This window comes from Anolis carolinensis, chromosome 2, assembly GCF_035594765.1.
Source record: "Anolis carolinensis isolate JA03-04 chromosome 2, rAnoCar3.1.pri, whole genome shotgun sequence".
Lineage (NCBI taxonomy): Eukaryota > Metazoa > Chordata > Lepidosauria > Squamata > Dactyloidae > Anolis > Anolis carolinensis.
The window spans coordinates 83,038,342-83,059,036 of record NC_085842.1 but is presented as its reverse complement, the minus strand read 5'-3'; the positions used below and the strand labels follow the sequence as shown (position 1 = coordinate 83,059,036).

Sequence of the window (20,695 nt, the reverse complement as noted above, 5' to 3'; positions counted from 1 at the left end):
AAAATTAAATATACAAGTCAATCAAAATCACTTAAAACATTTAAAACTGTTAAGTTAGATAATAAACCACTTCGCTACAAGTTTGAAAGTGAGAGTTCACCTTAGGAGAACAGGTTTATTTTCACCAATTGAACCTGATTGAAGGCTTCAGCAGTTAGGTCAGCCAAAGGCTTTTTTGAGGAGATCGACTGGCTATTTAGCTGGCTGTTCCTTTTCTTCCATCAGAGTCTATGAAACCATACATGATCCTAGAGAACAGCAGCTTTAACATGTGACACTATTGCCACTCTGGTCTGCCCTGCTTAATCTCTTTTGCTGGCCAGATACAAATGGGAAATCTCAGGTACATCTGAGTACCTGAGCTTCCATCACCTCTGAAAAAATATTTCTCAAATAATCCAAGTTTTTGTTAAATCCACTGTATCTCCAGACTTTGGAACTGACTTCCTAAGTAGGTTAAATTGACTTTTAAAAAAGTATGCTATATTTCTTTAAGTCTTGGCTTAATGTTTTCAATGCTCTATTTTTTTTATAGAGAGGGAATTTATTAATTTTAATTCTTCTGTGATTTGCCTGTGTTTCTTTTTACCTTCTATGCTCCCCTGAGCCCCAGTTTTGAAGGAATTTTGTGGGTATAAATAAAGTGATAAATGGACAGCTGGATAGGTTCCAGATTTCAAACAAAACAGTAAAAGACAAAAGAGGTAACAGAGCGATTTGATTTTCAATCAGAGATAGTAAAATGTTTTAGGAAGGGTTGCTGTGAGTTTTCCGAGCTGTATGGCCATGTTCCAGAAGCATTTTCTCCTGACTTTTTGCCCACATCTATGGTAGGCATCATGTCTGATGTGGGCATCAGACCTCACAACCTCTGAGGATGCCTGCCATAAATGTGGGCAAAATGTCAGTGTTGCAAATGACAAATGAAGCTATTGCTCACCTTCACTTATTTCATCAGCTCCATTTTTGCCAACAGTTAATAATTCAGGATAATTTTTTTCACCTTGCCTCAAGTATCACAACTGCTACAACTATGCAGTAGTAAACATCTCATCGGAAAAGGAAAACTCTTTCCAGTATCTTGCAGTGGAATGAGCCTCAGGACTGCTGGGAAGCTCCGCCTGACAGAATGTCTATCACTATATAAAGACAGTACAGAATGGAAGGCATGTTTGGATATTTTTCCCTGTAAAGGTTTCCTCTCTCTCTTTTGATCTGTCAAATAATGTCAGTTTAACAAAATGAGAAACTGCATAGCAGAGGAAAGTCTTTGCTGGATGCTAGCTCTGGGCAGACTGGACAGTGCTACTTGGCAGGGGATAGAAGAGGTATGTAGGATCCCTCTCGCTGTCCATCCACCCACAGTGCGGTCTGGCATACCCATTGCTCCAAGCCACTACCAATAGACTTGCACACAAGCAGGAATGCTTCAGAGATGTCCTGACTTGGCCTGAGTGGCCACTCTTTTTGGCTCACAGCTCCGATTTCATCCACTGCATAATGGAGTACAGCTTGGGTGTCATATTTTTCTGTTAATGCAATTAGCAAAAGGAAGACGGATGCCAGCAGAGACAAATAGGAGATTAGAGAAAAAATGACAAATTGTTTCCTCAATACTGTTACGTTCCATTGTGGCACCGGATTTTTAAAACATTAAATAGCAAATCTAGCAATTTTATTATTAGACAGCCAAATGTTGAGAGAAAAAATAAATAATAAGCAGATACACAGTACAATAAAGAGTACGATCACAAGGCTGAAAAATTCATAAAAGGTATTAAAATATCAAAAAGCAACATAAAATATAATATCTACAAATATATAAGTACACATTTCTTGTAAGAAACAATAATAAATTCTTTTCACTGGTGTTTCTGAGTATCACTGCAATTTTAGATATATTAACCAGGACCAACCTAATTGGTCTATCTATCTATCTATAATTTTATCCCTATCATTATGTTTAGCTGCATGCTTCAAGAATCTGAAGTGAGAGAGTTACAGGATGATAGTGGTTACTGGAACAAGGCATAGTTTATTTTTAAGAAACCCAATCTTTTCACTAAGACTGGAATTATTGAGAGCTGAAATACAAGGTCTAAAATGATAAGGCATCTCTTCTAGCAGTCAGAAAATTTGATCTGGTTGAGAAATATTAATCAGGGATCAAGTCTTTTCCATCACATATGCTGCTGTGCAAAAATAATATTTCTGTAATTTCCAACATATAAAATTCTGTTTCTTCCTAAAATGCTGCAATTAGCAAGTTATTGAGCACAAAACACACCTGTGGTCGTTTTCTGCAGAAAACAGCACTTTCTGTCCAGAAACAGGATTTTGCAGCAGGTGCTGTTTTTTATACAACATAACCACATGTGAATATTGAGCAGAAGGCTCCCAAATTCATACTTTGCAGGTAACAATTGTAAACTATAAAACTCTGTTTTCAAGGCAAAAAAAGGCTGTTTCATGTGCAGAATCGCCATGTACAATTTTTACATAAAATAAATCCTAAATTTCAAAGGTTCTTGTTAGTCTCTGATTCTTTTTGTCAGTTTTTTAACAGGAAACACACATTTTAATTATTTCCTAAATATATATACCTATTCTTTCCTTAGAATGTTTGGATTTTGCTAAATATCTCATTTCTACTCATTCAAGTTCTTGTTGGTCTGTGTTTGGATCTGTTTGTGAATGTGGCAAAGTTCCATCCCTCCCAAAATGTATACATATTTTTAAACCCATTTTCTTTCTATTTCTCATTATATACATATTTTGTATGTAGTTTTCACAATGTTCATACACCGAACTCCCTCTAATAGAATGTACTTTTCTACTTCTTTGTCTCTAATATGCATTTGATTATTTGCAGTTATTCAATATGTGCATTTTGTTGTTTATTAGTTCAGTTGCTTCCGACTCTTTGTGACCTCATGGACTAGCCCACACCAGAGCTCCCTGTCGGCTATGGCCACCCCCAACTCCTTCAAGGTCAAACCAGTCACTTCATAATACATGTGCACACTATATGAGAATATCTAAGTTACACACTGGCATCCTACATTCTAAAAAGTGCAGATTTTCGTATGCAAATGCATTTGTTTTGGTTAGGAACTCAGCAGATTTGAATTTGCTGAGTACAGGTTGAACATCTTGTTTTTTGAATTCTGAAATCCAAAATACTCAAAATTCAAAACTGTCTGAGACTGTAATACCTTTGCTTTCTGATGGTTCAATATACACATCACACAAGCTTTGTTTTCCCGCAGAAAAGTATTAGAAATATTTTATAAAATTACCTTCAACCTATGTTTTTGAGGTATGTATGAAACATAAATGAATTTTGTGTTTAGGGTCCCATCTCCAAGATGCCTTATTATGTGTGTATGTGCAAATACAAGTATTCCAAAAATCAAACCACTTTTGGTTCTAAGAATTTTGAATAACAGATATTTAGGTTGTACAAACATTCGGGCCTGACACATTTTTACAACATTTCTACTGGAAACAAGTTGTTTGAATTTTTTAAAAAATGACAGACATTTCACTTCAGATTAAGTTTTACTGTTCAAATACTTGGAATTTGAAAACTATAAATGAAACTTTCACAGAGGGAATAACACACACATCTTGGGAAGAGCAAACAGCTACAGGGACATCTAGCATAATATGAACCTTCCCCTTCAGTTGCAGTTGTCTTCAGACACCTTGCTTTCCAGAGAGGTATGCGTGATAGTGGCACAGGACAGGGCATTTCTAGTGACAACACTTTGTGGTACTTTATGCTGGAGTAAAGTCATCTGGCTCCTATTCTGAGGGTTCTTAAACAGGTAGTAATTCCGGGAGTCTTTTAATAGGTTTTTAAATGGATGTTAAGTACTTCTTTTGATGTTTTTCTTTAGGCAGCTGTTAGAAGATAGGATTGCTTTCAGTTTTAACTGCATTTAACATGTATGTTTAGTACTGCAAACTACCTTGGGGCATCCTTTTGAGACTGTAAGGCATAACATAAATGAATAAATCAAAAATGTAAATTAATATTGAAAACAAGAAAAGTTTCTACCAATTAAAATTTATGAGAATATAAGCTGTGGTATCAGCAGTAATTTGAAACTGCCATGTCATTTGAAACGGATTGAAATAAATAGAAATATCTTCATGTGGGAGTCAGGGTACAATTGCACTGATATGATGTAAACACACACATGAAATATGTTTGACAGTTGTTTGGCAAAGGGCCATTACAAGTGGTTTTGCATGCAGAAGATGCCAGGTTCAATCACTGGCATTTCCAAAGAGAGTTGGCACAGATTCTTGCCTGAAGACCCAGAGAGCTGCTGACAGCTGGAATAGATCAGCCTTCACAACTGTTCTCTTCCAGATGTAAAAGGGGACTGGGGAAGTGTGATGTCTCATGGGCCTTGTAGTCCCGTTCCTAGTACTATTGTGGCAGATGAGGAGGAAAACATGGGATTTCCACCGGTTCAGCCAGAATCGGAGCCCCTGCACCTGCAGGATGTTTGCCCTCAAGAAGTCAGCCAAACAAGCCTTGGGCAGAATTCTCCCCCGTTTTCTCGTAGGGACAATTATAATAGAGATAGAGGAACTAGGGAGGCGAATCGCCGGAGCGCCAGAATCGCAGCCAAACAATTAGCTGATTAGGTCTGCTTCCCTTGGGAAATTCTAAGGAGTCATGCATCTGGACAGAGTTGGGTTTCATTTCTAGTTCTCCAGGGAAAGTGTTCTTCTGGCGGGAAACGAGACCCTATTTAGATGTTTTGCCGCGAAGGAAACCTTGCGGAGTCAACTCGTCAGCTTGAGGAGTGAGATCGTGTGTGGACTACGCAACTCCAGTTCCTTGTTTCCAGGACCAAGTTCCAAGCCTGCCTTGTTCCCCGGACTTCGCCACGGACCTTGTTCTTGTTTCTTGTTGCCTCGTATCAAGCCTTGTTTAGCCAAGAATCTAGTTTGTTTTCAAGCCTTGTTGTCAAGTTTCAATGGACTAAAAGACCTTGTCATTCCCCACACTTTGCTTGGCAAAGTGTGTGTTTCGGTTATTGGATTTTAACTTTGGACCTTAATATCACATATTGGACATTATTTTCCTGGACTATATTTGACCTTTCCTGAAAGGTCTATTTCTGAACTTTATTCTTCACTTGTTTTTATTGACTTTATATATTCCTTTAATAAAGATATTAGATAGAATCCGGCCTCTGTGCATGGTTATTGGTGCTCCGTAGCCTGGGTCCTGACAGGAAGATTGTTATGCACAATAATGAATAGATGGTTTGATGCTATGTAAGGCAGCCTCCTGTAGTCCCAGGTTTTAATATACTGCATTGGACTAACACTGTATGATCATTATGTTTTGCTAATATAACCACAATTTCTAAAATGAGTAAATGATAGCTTTTAATCTTCTCACAAAATGGCTGATAAAAAAATGGCCTATTTATACTCACCTGAATGCTACATTCTTTGCTAGACAATAGAGTGCAGACCTCAGAAAACTAGCAATGAAAACAAAATACATATCAAACATGCATCAACTGATCCAGTAAAGCTGCTTTTCCCTTCCCAAGCCAGTTCCCATAATGCATACTTCAGGTTGTTACTCAAGTGTGAAGCTGCATCTTCTGAAGAGCTGCTACCTTAAGTCCTAGAGATTAATGACCAAATTAATGTGTCTGTCTCAGAGATGAAAGAATTTTGTTAAAAACATGGCAGTAATTATGTTCACATTAGTTTCAAAACACTGCACACTCCTAGAGAATTCAGATGGGTGTCTTGTTGATTCTATCCCCCCTTTTCTGTTACACTAATTTGCTCAGATTGCTAATGAAGTTGGAGTGATGGCATTTATTTTGTGCCTCTGAATATTGAAAAGTTCTACCAGAACAACTGGCCATAGGACAAAGTTCAAAAGACCTTTGCAATAATGATTTTCTTCTCCAAATCTTTTTCTTTCTTTCTTTCTTTCTTTTTTTTTTTTGCTGCTGCTGCTGATCAAAGTAGAAATTTGATAAAGCTAAAACAACAAAGGGACATAAAATAACTTAAGCCAACAAAATTTGCTTTGGTTTTCACATGGATAACTGGCATCAAACTGCTATAGAGTTAGACAAATACCAGCTGCTTTATCACACATATCCCCACATTACACCAGTTTTGGAGGTACCAAAATCCCTATCTATTTTCTTTAGAATGCTTTGATTGTATGTTCCTGTCCTGTATGGCAGGGGGTTGGACTGGGTGGCCCTTATAGTCTCTTCTGATATCATTCATTCCAAGAGTCAACCTTTACTGCTAATATCTTCTTCCCAGGGGTACCAAAACATTGTCCTGCTTTGTACTGCAGCCAAGATGGTATAGTAGTTTGAACACAACTCTAAATACCAGGGTTCAAATCTCCGCTCGGCCACAGAAACCATCTGGGTGACCTTGGGTGAGTCAAATGCTCTCAGTTCTAGAAAACCCCTTGAGAGGTTCACTTTAGGGTCATCATAAGTCAGAAATAATTTTAAGGCACACAAGAACATCGTACTGTATATTCATAATGTCAGTAAAGATCTGGATATAAACAACCATACTGTTTACTAGTTGTGTTAAAAGTAAAATAGCACTTCCCCAGAATTAGAGCTCACCAAACATATTGTAGTTTATAAATCAGACTTTTCATTTTTAAAGGAAAAAAAATAATTAATTTAGTTTCCCACTCAATTTAGAGGTTGGTTTTTAATAGTGGTCCTGGAAGAAGTTACAGTAAAAAATGGGGGAGGGAAAACACTGTTCTGCAGCAACAGATTCTACAAAAAAAAAAAAAAAAAAGACTGTATAGCTGCCAAAATGCTCAATTTCTCAGCCCATATGTTCTTTAAAAGAAATTAAGTATCATTTGGAAGCCCCTGTAGGCAACAGGGAATGGGCACAGCAACAGGAGACAGAAATCATTGGAACATCTGTTTCTCCTATATTCATGAGATAGCAAGTGTGACACAACAGAGTACCAGACAGTCAGTGACAATATCTCCCAGAGTATTCACCTAGCTATAAAGAAAGTGAGCATCTGATTAATGCTACATGTATTAGATGGTGGCATGAAATGGATGGTAGATAAATTGCCCATTTTTAAGCCCTGAATAAAATGAAGGCCTCTAGAAATGCAAGGGTTTTTTGCATGTGGAAGGAGAACTGTATTGAAGATAGGGTGCAGGGACCAAACTTTCTTCAACTGTCTGGTACTTGTTTGTACCATTATGGCATCAATCTGCTTCCTTTCTTCTATTCTCATTCCTACTATGTTTGAATAGCAGAAGTTCAAAAGATACAGGCTCCATATATGAGTAGCAATCTAAATGGTGCACTATGAAAATAGAGCCCTCTTAAAAACTTCCTCCTTAGATACTTCCTCCCATAATACAACCACAACTACTATCTTATTTGCAGCTTTCTTCTTCTACTCTTCTCATGCACATAGTTGCAGTAGTATTGGCCTCCTTCTTCCAACCACTCTGTTTCATTTCTCTTTTTATCAATTAAGTTCATTCTAAGAGGTTTTCTACTCTTTTGCTTCGCAGTGTTGCTGCAGGCCTCTTCACCTCTCACCTTACATCTCCCACTTTAATACCTGGTTAGTGTTGCTCTCTGACTGCTCTACTTGTGATTTCAGTTAAGTTGACAATCCCTATGGCCCAGTGGATTTATATGTCTTTCCCCATGGCCTCTCTGTTAGTAATTCTGTACTATGGAAATTTCTCTGACCCATCATTACCTTATTTCCTTCAGTATCGCACAAAGATCTCCCCATGTTCTGACTCCTGCTCCTTTCATGAGCTCTACTCAATTTATTTTCTAAAGAGTTATACTTTCCTATTACTTCTGTGTCCTCTGCAGCCTACACCAAACATGTTCTACTTGTCACTGCCATCAAATCTTCACATACTTCTGCTGTTTTTCCAAGGTACTATTGAACTCTTCCAGCCCTATTCTTGGATCACCACTTCTATCTGAGATCTTTGCTCATGTCATTATGCAACTGAGGTCTCTGGAGGAGAACAAAAGAGATGGCTAGCTTCACCATTTTAAATAAAGGTTCACCTTCTGTTCCTCTTCCCTTCTTAAACTAACAGGAGATACAGCATTACACCACCTTTATGATCTACTCCAGCAGGAAGAATCCTCAGTATACTTACCTTGTTGACCTGCTATGACTTGCCACATCACTCACCACCTACTCAGTCTCTGTCCAAGACTTTGATGCTTCAGTGCTAAATTTATGTCTCCAACTCTATTTCTCCCCCGCCTCCAGTTGTCCCCCTTTCCTACATCTCCTTCTATTCCTTCTGCTTCTCCCATCTTGCTCGATGAGCTTGTTACTCCGTTACTCTCATAATATCTTTCCAAGGGCCCCTTTGATACCATCACCTCCTGCTGCGTGGTTGCTATTTCTCCTTCACCATTGCCATTCTCTACCCCTTGTAATCAGATTTTTTACCACTCTGGATACTTTTCTCTTGCAGTTTAACTGCTCCCCCCCCCCCCCCCCCCCGTCCTCTCTAACTAAAGTCTTTTCAACCGTCTTTGCTCTCAGGGATCTACAAGTGTTTGATTCTTCACTTCAACTCATTCTCTGACCCTATCTTTCTACATCTCTCCATTCTCACTATTTTGACACAATCCTCGGTGAATTCTTTGCTTATCTGCTGTGTGATACCATAATAATAATAATAATAATAATAATAATAATAATAATAATAATACTTTATTTATAGGCCACTCTATTTCCCCGGGGGGATTCAGGGTGGCTTCTAGACAAAAAAGCAAACATTCAATGCCTTGGTGATAAACAAATACATAAATCAAAAACAGTGCAAGGTAACATCATTATAAACTCATAAATTACTAAACAAAAAATGAAATTAATAATTAAATAAGCATAATGATCTATTACCATCTCTGTGACATCTTCAAATCCCTCCTCAAAACTCACTTTTTTCATAAAACCATTGGAAAGACATAACAGGGGCAAACTGGCTCTCCATATATTGTTGGATTACAGTTCCAATCATTCATTGCCATGAAAGAAATATAATTCAGCAAGCTCTGGAGACAGCAAACTCCTGTCCTGGTCTAAATTAGCCAAACATATTATTACCATATTATTAATTTTATTTTTCTTTAGTTCAGGAGTGGGGAAGCAACAGACATAATGCACCCATTAAAACCATGTTTAAGCCATCTAAGAATCCACATAACATACTTTCATTTTTAAAAGCCATAGGGGGGAAATCGTCATGTTTTTGATCCTAGCTGTCTGTTTTAAGTCCAAAACAGGTCTTTTGTCCCAACCAGAAGTAAACTAGATGTTTACAATGGGATGCTGGGAGGGAGGGCTCTGGGTGCCTCAAAATGGTGCCCCTAGCCCTCAGTATTGTCCATCCTTACTCTGTATCCTCTGTGGTTTCTCAAATATTGATTTTTTTTCTTTGTACTTTATAAACTTCAAGTTTAGCTATATAAATCTCAAATCTCAAAACAGAGGAAAAACAGCCAAGTGTTGACCAGAAAAAGCATACTAACTGCCTTCAAAAGCAAGATCTTGGAAAAGGCAGGGATGGCTAGAGAAAAGGAAATGGTGCTCACTCTACTTAACTAGCAAATTGATTGTTTAGTGAATAGAGGTGTGCCAAAAGGAATGGTTGCTTTCCAGAAGTGCTTTTTCTAGGAAAGATATTTAAGAATCAGAAAGATGGAGGTGCATCTACTACAAGAGAAGCATTTACCCAAGCTTCACAGGACAACATCCCCTAGAACCGGGTGGCTCAAAGACCATGGTCCATGGATTGGGGGCAGTGCAGCAATCATTGGCTTTCAGTTCCTAGTGCATTTCCAAGTAGGCAGGCAGGGAGGGAGGATAGCCAATGTGCACACATGTGGTACCAGTCCGTGGTACATTGAGGGAGAAAGAGCTGGTCCCCCACATCAGACAACAAGAAAATTGCCTTAAACCATTCCACAAAACCTATGTTTCAGATTGTGTTAAGTTGGCATGCTTTCCTGTCTCCATTTTTGGGTTTGCTGCAGTGGAGAATATACATTTGTACTCTTAAACCACACACATATTTTATTGCTAATTTTAGCAAGAAAATGTTTCAAAAGATATCCATAAGAACATAAAGCTAGAGCTTCCGGCTTTTCCATAATTCCCCTACAATTCAATACAAGGAAATTCTTTATATGTAATGCATAGGAAACAGGAGCTAAATGTCACTTAAGAACATTTTTAATTTATTGGTTGTCACACAAAGATGCTTTAGAATTAAAAGATAAGGGGTGAAATATCCTGCCTGTACAACTGACATCATCTGGAGCAAAGATTATGGTATTTTTTTTTCATTTTAGAGCAAAAGTTCATATCAAAGCAGCACACAGAAGTTGAATATATTTAAAAACATAAGACAAAGGTTGTTCAAGAGCATTAAACACATGTAATTAAAGGCAGGTCTCAGAGAACTATCATTAAAAACACAGCTTATTAAAAATAACTGCAAAGGTCACCTTTAGAATATTTTAGCCTTTGAAAAATATAAAAAATGAATTGCAACAGAACATTTTGAACTACTGGCAAGAGTTAAGCAATGTGATGGACTCAAACGGTAGCATTAAAGTTCCATATGTTGGTCCCATGTCAGAAAAGGGTTAGTTGGACTTATGTCCCACTGACATTAGATGTGATTCATTCCAGGTGAATTCATTTGAACACAGTTAACTTTCTCCAGATTGTGATAGGTAAATGGGGCTGATAAGGATCAATACCTTTTTGGAAACCACCAGAAACTGCAAATCCCACTGTTGAATGCTGTCAAAACTTTGAGATAATTTCATGTCTTGAATTAAAGTAATATTAAAGTTTGATTGATTTGTGCTACCAGATTGCACATACTGCCTTGTATGCCCAGAGGTTTGTAACCCCTCCCCCTCATTTCATTTTTGGAGGAAGGAACAAGTGATTTTTGTAATTTCCTTCCCACTGCAAGGAATCAAAACTTGTGCAGTTTTCAAATATTTGAAAAAGACAAGAGGATTTCTGCCCTGACAAGAATATTTGCCATTTGGGACTTATTCTGTGCAAAATTCACAGTTAGCATTTTTGAGTAGAAAACAACATCTTTCATCCAGAAAATACTTGGCAGAGAAATAATAGTGATTTTCTAGATCAGGGTTAGCAAATTAGGAATGTAAAGAATATTTGAAATTATCTCAAAAAAAATCTGAATTGCTGACACATGAGTACTCTTGCCTTGACAAGAATCTTTGCAATTTGAGACTTATTATGTGTAAAATTCGCATATGATATTTTTGCACATATTAGCACGTTTTCTGGGTAGAAAACAGCATTTCCAATGCAAGGAATTATACCTTCTCTTTATGTTTCAGAGAAATGTGGTTGAATATACAATGGCTTGGTCATTTCAAGTTGTTAAAAATGTCTATATAAAATGCTCTATTCTAATAATACTGAATATATTCAGGAACAAGTCTATTTGAGTCAAAACTTGAGTCTAATTACACACAGGTCAATCAAATACTGTACTTTAGTTCTTATAAAAATTGAACCATCTCTGCGTGGAGTGGCACATTCCATCCCTGGAAAACCGAAAGAAGCATTCTCCCCCTTTATTCTCTCTGCTGCGGCTCCACCACTGGTCTTATTAAATGCCTTGGCAGGAAGATGGAGGAGGAACTGCTTTTCCCTCTCTGCAGAATGACCCTTCACCTATCCATGGGTCATAGCAAAATTCATAATTTTGTCCCCCAAAGCTAGCTTTGATTTATTCTTGAGGTTAACTTATACAAGTAGTAAAGATTTGGCAGTGTACTAAAATTAGGTGGGCCTGTGTTTTAAATTCAGACATTTATTCATACCGAACTATTAAGCTTGCTCAAATGATAAAAAAATGGCATAGGTTATCATGGCAGTAAACAGAACATGCAACATCTGTTGTACAGGGCTCCTTTCTACCTACAGGTTCTTAAGATTTATTTTACCCCTACTGCCACATAAGAACACTGAAGGAAAACAGCCCTTTCTGGGATACACAAACAGGGTGAAATTTGGGATTGTGCACAATAGGGTGTCTTGCTTTATACCTTCATTACCTTTAACTTCTGGTTTGTTCATGATTGAGAATTTAATGACTGGACAAAGCAGTCATAAAACAAGGGGGGGGAACAATTAATTAGAGACTCCTCATTAACTTGTAGATCATTTCAGTGGAATTGGGGCATGGTTATTACTACAAGTATTAGCCTGCTGGAGTTTATATTTTAGAGTTTACATTACAAGTAGCACCTAACAATAGCAAATCATTACATAGCACCTAGCAAAAACAAAACTATTTGAGTTAGAAAGGAAGGAGCTAACATTAAGACACTATATAAAACTTTTATGTTTCTATTCTTGGTTTCTCCTGTTGGAATGCATTCTAGGAAACTATTGTGAAAATCAAGTATTTCCTCTTATCTTTTATCTTTATGTAGTTATTTTCTCTCAACAAACATGACCTCAGACTGTTGCAATGCAAACATAGCTGACAGCTTCCATGTGAGTGAAGTAGTGAATCCATTTCAGGTTTAAAAACATCAAAGGCGCTATCCAAAAGCTAGTGTTTACATTGTGTGACTGCATTCATGTTCAACTAGTATATTTGCAAGTAAACACAACTATAACAAAACAGCATTCAAGCCTCCTCACAAGGCAAACAAGCCTGCAAAAGCTCTATAGTCCCTTGAACAAGAATGGTTAATATCTACAGCAAAATATAGTGCAGGAGAAACAATGTGCTTTTTTGTGGCTTTCTAGTATTCCAACATATATAAAATAGCACATTTTCTCATTAAATGTCCTGAAACAAAGCAGCAAAGCTAAATATGATAGATCAGTAAAATGTTTTTATAAGTTATATTATCTGACGTTTGAAGAAATATGCCCAATCAGGAGTGACCATACTTTCCAAGTAAGAATGTGGTCTTTTCCCCTCTTCTGCCTTCTTTATTTCCTTTTTCTAAAATGAATATGGGTAAAAAAAAAAGGTAAATCTAGGATGCTTTTCACTGGAGGCCCCTCTTGTGCCATTCCCTAGGTTGGTGCAGCATAAAGAAATTGGCAATCTACCTGACCCAATTGGCAGTACTGAAGCATAAATTGATATCGTATGACTTGTTCCTTAAGTGCAATTATTGTTTCATCTTACTGCAGTTTTCCTTCCCTTTTTCTTTTTCTCTTGCTGCCTTAATTTCCAGGGAAAGGAAGGGAGGGTTGGGAGGGGGATGACAGATGCAATATTTTGCAAAATGAGATAATTATATAGCAGCCGTGTGGGGAGATTAGATTAGTAAGAGATTTCAACACAAGGACATTTAATAAGAATGAGACACAGGTACATGAAAACCCAGACAACAGAAAGGTCATCAACATCACCATCTTCTTGAGGTTATGAAACAAAATGCTTGCGACCTACACACAGCTTTCAATACTGACTGCAGTAATTCTATTGTTATTACAAGTGCAAATAATAGGATTATTTTTTACAGGTGTAGTTTCTCTCTCTCGCTCTGAGTCACTCACATATCTGACTTTCCGCCCCCATTCCCAAGCTCAGCTAAGACAATTCAGATGTGGTAATGCATTTAAAATACACTTGCCTCTCCCCAGTCTATATTGTTAAAGGACATAGGGAAAATCCATAATGTACCTCAAGGGGGAATTTGTTATCTAAAAAAACCCAAAGCTATTAATATAAACCGCACTCAGGAATATAAAAGCAAACCCCCCCCCCCCCACCTAAACACTTACACACATGCACACCCAGATACAACTATCATTACTTTTTAAATATCTGGTAACTAAAATTTTGCTATGCCTAAATGGTTCTGCTTCACCCCTTAGCAGTGGGTCTGACTTTTGTGGATTTGATAAAAATGTTATCTCTATGAATTTCTAGGTTCTCCAAGCATGGAAGCTGATTATAGAATTATGGTCAACTTTTGGGTCCTCCAATATACAACCATGTTGGAGGACCCAAAGATAAATAGAAAGCTGTTCTCCTCACTTTTATGTTTCCTCACTTTTATGGTGGTCCTATGACCTTGCCCCAGAGAGTGTGAAGGGCTGACTGAATTTGCATTCCTAGCAGAAAGACGGGTTTATTTTTTAAAAAATCACAGTTACTTATTATATGAAGTCTAGACACATAGAATCTCAAATTTATAATTATAAAATCATTTTTCATTTTGAGAAATGCTTCATCCTCAAATCCTGCTTTGAAAATGTTCAATGTGAACCTCAAAAGATACCATAAGCTTGCCTCTGCATCCCTCAGTTTCCCAGTTCTCACAATAAGAATTGGCTGGTTGGCATCAACAAATTGTTTTCTACATTTTTCCCAGAACAATGCCAGAAATATTTGCTTTATAACCCAGTAATAAGAAAACCACAGTGAGAAACACACCGAAGAAGCACTAGCCCTCTTGATCCATTTTTCAGACCTATAGCCTCTTGGGTTAGGCTACAGTTTATAGATAAAATGGGTACTTACCTTCTTCTATTGTCTACATTCATTTTCTGAAAAAATAAGAATCCCTTTGCTGCCCAGAAACTTGGAACCCATTGTCTTGGGCTTCACATTACAAGACAGAATCTGGGCAGAAAGGGACTGAAGATGGCAATCATATATTCTCCTGACTGATTAAAGCAGTAGTTCTCAACCTGTGGGTCCCCAGATGTTTTGGCCTTTAACTCTCAGAAATCCTAAAAGCTGGTAAACCTGGCTGGGATTTCTGGGAGTGTTAGGTCAAAACACCTGGGGACCCACAGGTTAAGAACCATTGGGCTAAGGAAAGCTGTAACATCTGGCGTGGGAAAGGGGGGTTGGTAAATACATAGCTTCACAAAATTAAATTGAAGGAAATGCAATTATTTAGGTATCAATGATAAGAAGTAAAAGACTACTTTACCCTGCAATGCTGGCACACAAATATATAGCCAATGAATTATATGCAACGTCACTGCACATTTGTCCACTGCTTGCACTCTCACATTCATTATCTGTGCCACTAGCACTAAAATATCCCCATGTCCCACATCGCTCTCCCTCCAACTGTGGCTAATGGCCATGGCAAGAATATTCTCATAGAATTTTGGAGTTGGAAGAGACCCCAAGGGCCATCCACCCCCTTCCGCCATGCAAGAAAATACAATCAAAACACCCCTGAAAGATGTCCATCCAGCCTCTGCTTAAAAACCTTCAGATAAGACTCCACCACACCCTGAGGCAGTATAGCCCACTGTCAAACAGCTCTTACCTTTAGGATGTTCTTCCTAATGTTCTGGTGGAATCTCTTTTCCTGCGATTTGATTCCACTGTTCCATATCATATTATCTATAGCAGCAAAAAACAAGCTTGCCCCTTCCTCAATTCTGACTCGGCTTATAAGATTCTGGCCACCTGGCAATCTTAACAGTCAATGCCAAGAGTCAACCATGAGGATTTTATAACTGGATTACATACAGAGAGTGGTGCAGAATAAAACTCTTTTATAAAGGTCTTAGAAACAGATCATACTCTGCAGCTGGTTCTCATATTGTGTGGTCCTGCTCTGCAATTAATGGTAGTCTTAAGAAACATTGAGCCTTTTGATTCTTTGTAGCTCTGAAGGGTGTAATGAAATAAGAGTCCTCAGGGGGGCAGCACACGTTTCATAGCCCACTGTGTAGTGCTGTCTCAGAGGTATGAATTTGTTCAGACATATTTGGCACAAAATCTTGCTCTCTGGTCCGCAGTGCAGATTTCATATGCACACAGCAGGCTTTTTCAGATGCAGTTCTCCCCCCTGCTTTCCTCTGAGGATCTCAGAGTGCTTTACATACATTAATAAATGAAACCTCTGCACACTGCAAAGTACAGGGAATAGCAAACTCTTTACGGCAGAGACTGTTTGTAGCTAAGTCAGAAATAAAACTCAGGCATCCCACAGTGTAGCTTCTCCCCACAGCATCAGCAAGTACTGACTTAAATTCTGCAGATGTCTGTAATCCACATAAATATGGTTTTTAACTTTTTAAGGAATGCAATACCTTACCAACTCAGACAGATCATTGGGACCCACTCCCAATGGATGGATATCCAGACACTTTTTAAAAACCACCATGAAGAAGACTACAACAGATAAAATTCCCTTACCCTGTAGCACCAAGAAACACGTGCACATGCATCAATAAATTAAATAAATAAATTATCTGTCTGTCTGTCTGTCTGTCTATCTATCTATCTCTCTATCTATCTGAATGGACTCATACATTTCTTTAATGAAACAGACCCGGCTCTTTCTCTCTGGGTGCCTCTTTCCTTTTTTCCTAACTTTTTCACTGATCAAACTGGCAGCTCCGATATGTTACCATTCTGTTTCTATAATTGAGCCCCTGCTGTACAACAGACAGATCAATTAGACCTAAGGTTATCAAATATAATAATTTATATTATATAGTGCTTGTGTGACTTTGGATTATGTGCCTATCTTGAAAAACAACACAGATTCTTCCAGTGCACTCCCTGGTGAGAGACTGATTGCCAGCAATTCCCAGGACCCAGGACTCCGCAAAGACTTGATTGACTTTACAGTTTCCCAAGCCTCACTCTTTGTGTAGAGATTATTCTAAGCTTCCAACACCCATTAGTGCTAAATACCCATTCTTTCAATTCTGGATAATGGGGCCCACACTCCTCAGAGGCGGACACAACAGACCTTTGATTTTGATCCCAGCTGTTCTCTCTTCCTCTCTCCCCTGGTCTGTGATGTCAGAAGGATATCTCAGCCAACGAGAAGGCAGATCCTAAGAAACATGTCTCCTGACCAACCAGGAGAGGGAGTGAGAAGTTTAAATAGCTTTCAAACTGTATAAAATGTGCTGCACCTTTCTGTATGAGGTATGGCAGTTCTTTTGGCAATTATGTTGTTCTACCATCCATCTGGCTAGTTGAATAAACCTCTGCTATTGCCTTCAAACCCAGTCATGATTTTCCTGGCTTTCAAAGTAGCTTGGTGTGCTGGGCAACAGACCGACACTGTCCCCTGGTGGCAGATAGCTGATTTCAGTAACATAATATTTTCCTGTACTTGCTCCAATCTGTTGCTCCATGTTCCAGTCTCGACAGCACTAGAAAACAGGCTGGCTTTATCATCAATATGGCATCATTTCAAACATTTTTGTTTTCCAGGCTAAAAGGTCTACTCGAGGTATAGAAAGAAAGGAATCTAAACACACACAAAAAATAATCTGAACCTTCAAGATATTCTCATTGTATCTCTACAGTATACTTATATAGATATATAGAAAATACAGGACTTGTGTCTCCAATTGACCTAAAAATGGGTCACTGTCACTAATGTGTCAAAAGGCACTTATTTTGCTCATCTGGATCTTAAGATTATTTTGATATTAAGGCCTGCCCATTACATTTCACTTCCTAATACAGAGTAGCATCACTTTGTGCCAATGTAAGTGGTCTGCAAAATTCCTTGTTCTGACAAATGCCCCTACCTCATCCTGTAGTATCCTTCCTCCATAAGAAGAATTAGGGCAAGATGGCAAAAATGTAAACAAACTTTTTTCTATCACGGCAAAGCAGAGGCACCATGTCTTAGAGCCCATAAGGTTTTGCTTTAGGAAGGATTAGTTCAAATTTGCCACTGAGCAAGTCAAAGGGTATTTCATTATTTCAATCAGCAATAAAACAGGCCTGTGCTGCCCCAAATATGACTATCTTGGAACTGCTAGAAATCTCAAATCTAGACCAGATTCATCTGGGCTAGTTGAAAGCCTTTTCCCATACCTGTTCCAATTTTTGCAGGTAAAATACTTGGCTTACTGAACATATTTCCAACAGACTCTGTCCAAAGGGAGAAAAAAGAAGTAAACGGAAATTTAGAAACCACAGTTAATGCTGTTGAAAACCCTTCTAATTTTGGACCCTGCTTTCAAGTTAACCATTCTTGGAAGTGGGGAAAGATGTTTGCTTCTCTTTGAGTGAAAAGGCAGCTAGTACAGTTTGCCTGATGTCAACATTTCTTTTAGGGGGAAATTAGCCAAAGTGCCTAGATATACACAAAGAAATCCAGTCATGTTGGACTTCTGATGTCTTTGCATAAAGGGATTGCTTTTTTACCAAAGACTTGGCTGATTTCTTCCCTTAAAGATTAAAGGGTTGCCGTCTACAAGTCTCTTCTAGTTAGTGTTGCCTCCTCTTGGGTGCCATTGACACACTGACATTATATTCTCTTTAACATATTTTTCCAAGAACACTCAACATTAACCATCAGAAATGTTCATGTCTTAGCATCAAGGCTTTTTTTTTTTTTTCTTAAGAAAACAGCAGCACTAAGCCACAGAAAACTCAATTTTACTACTATGATATCCTCTTGGGAGCTGTGTGACAGACATTCAATGCTTATGTATCATGTATCACTTTGGACTTTCAATTTTAAAGGCCAAGTTAATGTTCATATTATAGAACATATGGCTGTGATAAAAATATTCCAAATATTTTGCTCATTTAAAAAAAGATTTGTGTCTATTACCAGATGAATACCAACCAGTGAAATTATTTAAAATGCTAAGGCTGGCAAAATATATAAAACTTTGAAGAGCATGTTTCAGAATGGTGTCTACCGAGCAGGAGACAGCCTCAGGCTTTGCAAACCAATTTTTTCCTGCAATTTTGTAGAAGTGCGAGTTTATCTCCCTTGTTAAGTAACCTGTCGCGTAACGATCTGCAGAATATATTTGAGGTTTCTGCTGACCCAGTTCAAAATCACAATGTGAAATTTATTAGTCTCTACTGGGATGCAGATTTATGATGAAAAGCATGTGTCATATTTGGTCAGGGTCTTGTATACAAATTTTATGCAAATAGTTACAAGGAGAAGTCAATCATCAGTGACAACACAAACAGAAAATGGGGATTCTTCTGCCACATTCTTGATGCTATGGTTATTTTCTCTCCCTTTTATAATAATAAAACTTTATTTTTAGCCCACCCTCTCTACCTGAAGGGACTCATACCTTTTGCCATCATATCAGAAGAAAAATATACATATTCCATATTTAAGATGTTTTTATCTTTTTCAGTTAAGTTAAGCCACAGTTTTTTTTCTGTCTAAAACAAGTTAGGGACAGCTTCACATGGGCTTCTTTTTGGCGGCGGTGACAGGGTTTTTTCAAGTTTGACCATGGAACATGATGGCTCCCATCACACCCAGTAAAACTACTTCTGAGGTGGCTCTGGAACCCCTGATGCCACCAAAAATAAGCCAGCGGCGAACAACCGGAGGCTCTCAGTATTTCCATTAGAAAAGATGGGTCGAGCAGGATTTAGGAGGCTTCCACTCGTGTGATGAGGTAGGAAGGAAGTTGCAACAGTGCAGGGCATGGAATAACAGGTCCTCCTATGTGGGCGCTGATTAGATGCGGCAAGACTGGTTGATTCTGGCAGCACATGTGACAAGGTGGTATGTAGTAGAGTCATGACACCCACACAAGTGCTACTGACAATAGGAAGGAGGAAAAGTAGAAATATTGGTGAGTTGTATATCACAAAGGATATATCTCCTCATATCAAATCAGATTTAAAAAGGAAGGGGACTCTAACAACTAGGAAGCAAGAATATCTCAACAATCAGGAAGAAGGATGTTAAAAAACAATTTGTCTATGATGGTGAGGTTTGCAACACTTTAATTAGGTATTAATATACTGTGAAACCTAAAATACTCTGAAGGCATTGGATCCTGTTTAGTCTCGGAAGCATAGCAGGGAAATGCATGATTCCTTATAGATGGCAACAAAGGCAAGTTATGTTGCAGAAAGGGGGCAGCAAAGTAAATAGATTCCTATCTCCTACTAAAGAAAGAGAATGAAGAGTATGGTATATACCTTTGCTTCTGAATTCCAAATCATCCAATCTATTTCCCCTATGACCACTGATTGTCAAATACTCTAGTTGCTGTCTACCCACAACATCAAAGCCTGAGGGAAATGGTGCATATGGTGCATTACAGTGATTTGCAGCACAAGAGACAATTGTACACATTATTATCCTCAACTGATAAATCTCTAAATGCAGATACTGAATGAGGGTGCAGACCAAAGAGCTAGAAAAAAAGAGTGAGACTGTGACATAAAAAATAGAAAAGAGTCAGATGGTAGGATCCTCTCTTATTTGCTCTTCATTTACCCCTACTTACCACGCAGTCCTATTAACAGGAAACATGTTTCTCACCCAAATCGCTACATGGATGAGAATCAAAATTTATATGCAATGTCACACAGGCCTACAACCAGTAGGAAGCAGCTCCTCCACAATCTGGTTGCAATCTTTCTTTTCCTTTCAGGGCTCCTGTACTCTTCAGATTTTCTAACAATCAAACATGTAACAGATGCAGCTAATATACAGCACTGAAATGCAGTGATGAGGAAAAGCATGCTTGTCTGTCAACAGGTTTAAAATATAGGCAGAAAGGAAATATCACTGCTGGCATGAACTCTAACAGCATCCTAGAAGAATGGGGATTTCCAATCCTATTTTTTTCTGGGATGCTGTCAAGATGCAAGCCAGCAGTGATATTTTCAGTAAAAGC

General features: G+C 38.2%; 1 protein-coding gene across 3 annotated transcripts in view; it reads right to left on the bottom strand.

Annotated features, from left to right (window-relative positions):
• The window catches only part of cacna2d2 (calcium voltage-gated channel auxiliary subunit alpha2delta 2), an 839,819-nt gene that overhangs the window by 520,952 nt on the left and 298,172 nt on the right, over positions 1-20,695 (bottom strand). Inside the window, exon 1 of one of the 3 annotated variants that reach the window (XM_062973861.1) lies at positions 15,367-18,553. The exons of the other annotated variants lie outside the window; for them this stretch is intronic. Within the exon in view, the coding sequence (XP_062829931.1) occupies positions 15,367-15,438 (72 nt within the window). The 5' untranslated portion in view covers positions 15,439-18,553. Of the gene's footprint in view, positions 1-15,366; positions 18,554-20,695 lie in introns of those variants that run through there. 3 annotated transcript variants of the gene reach the window in all.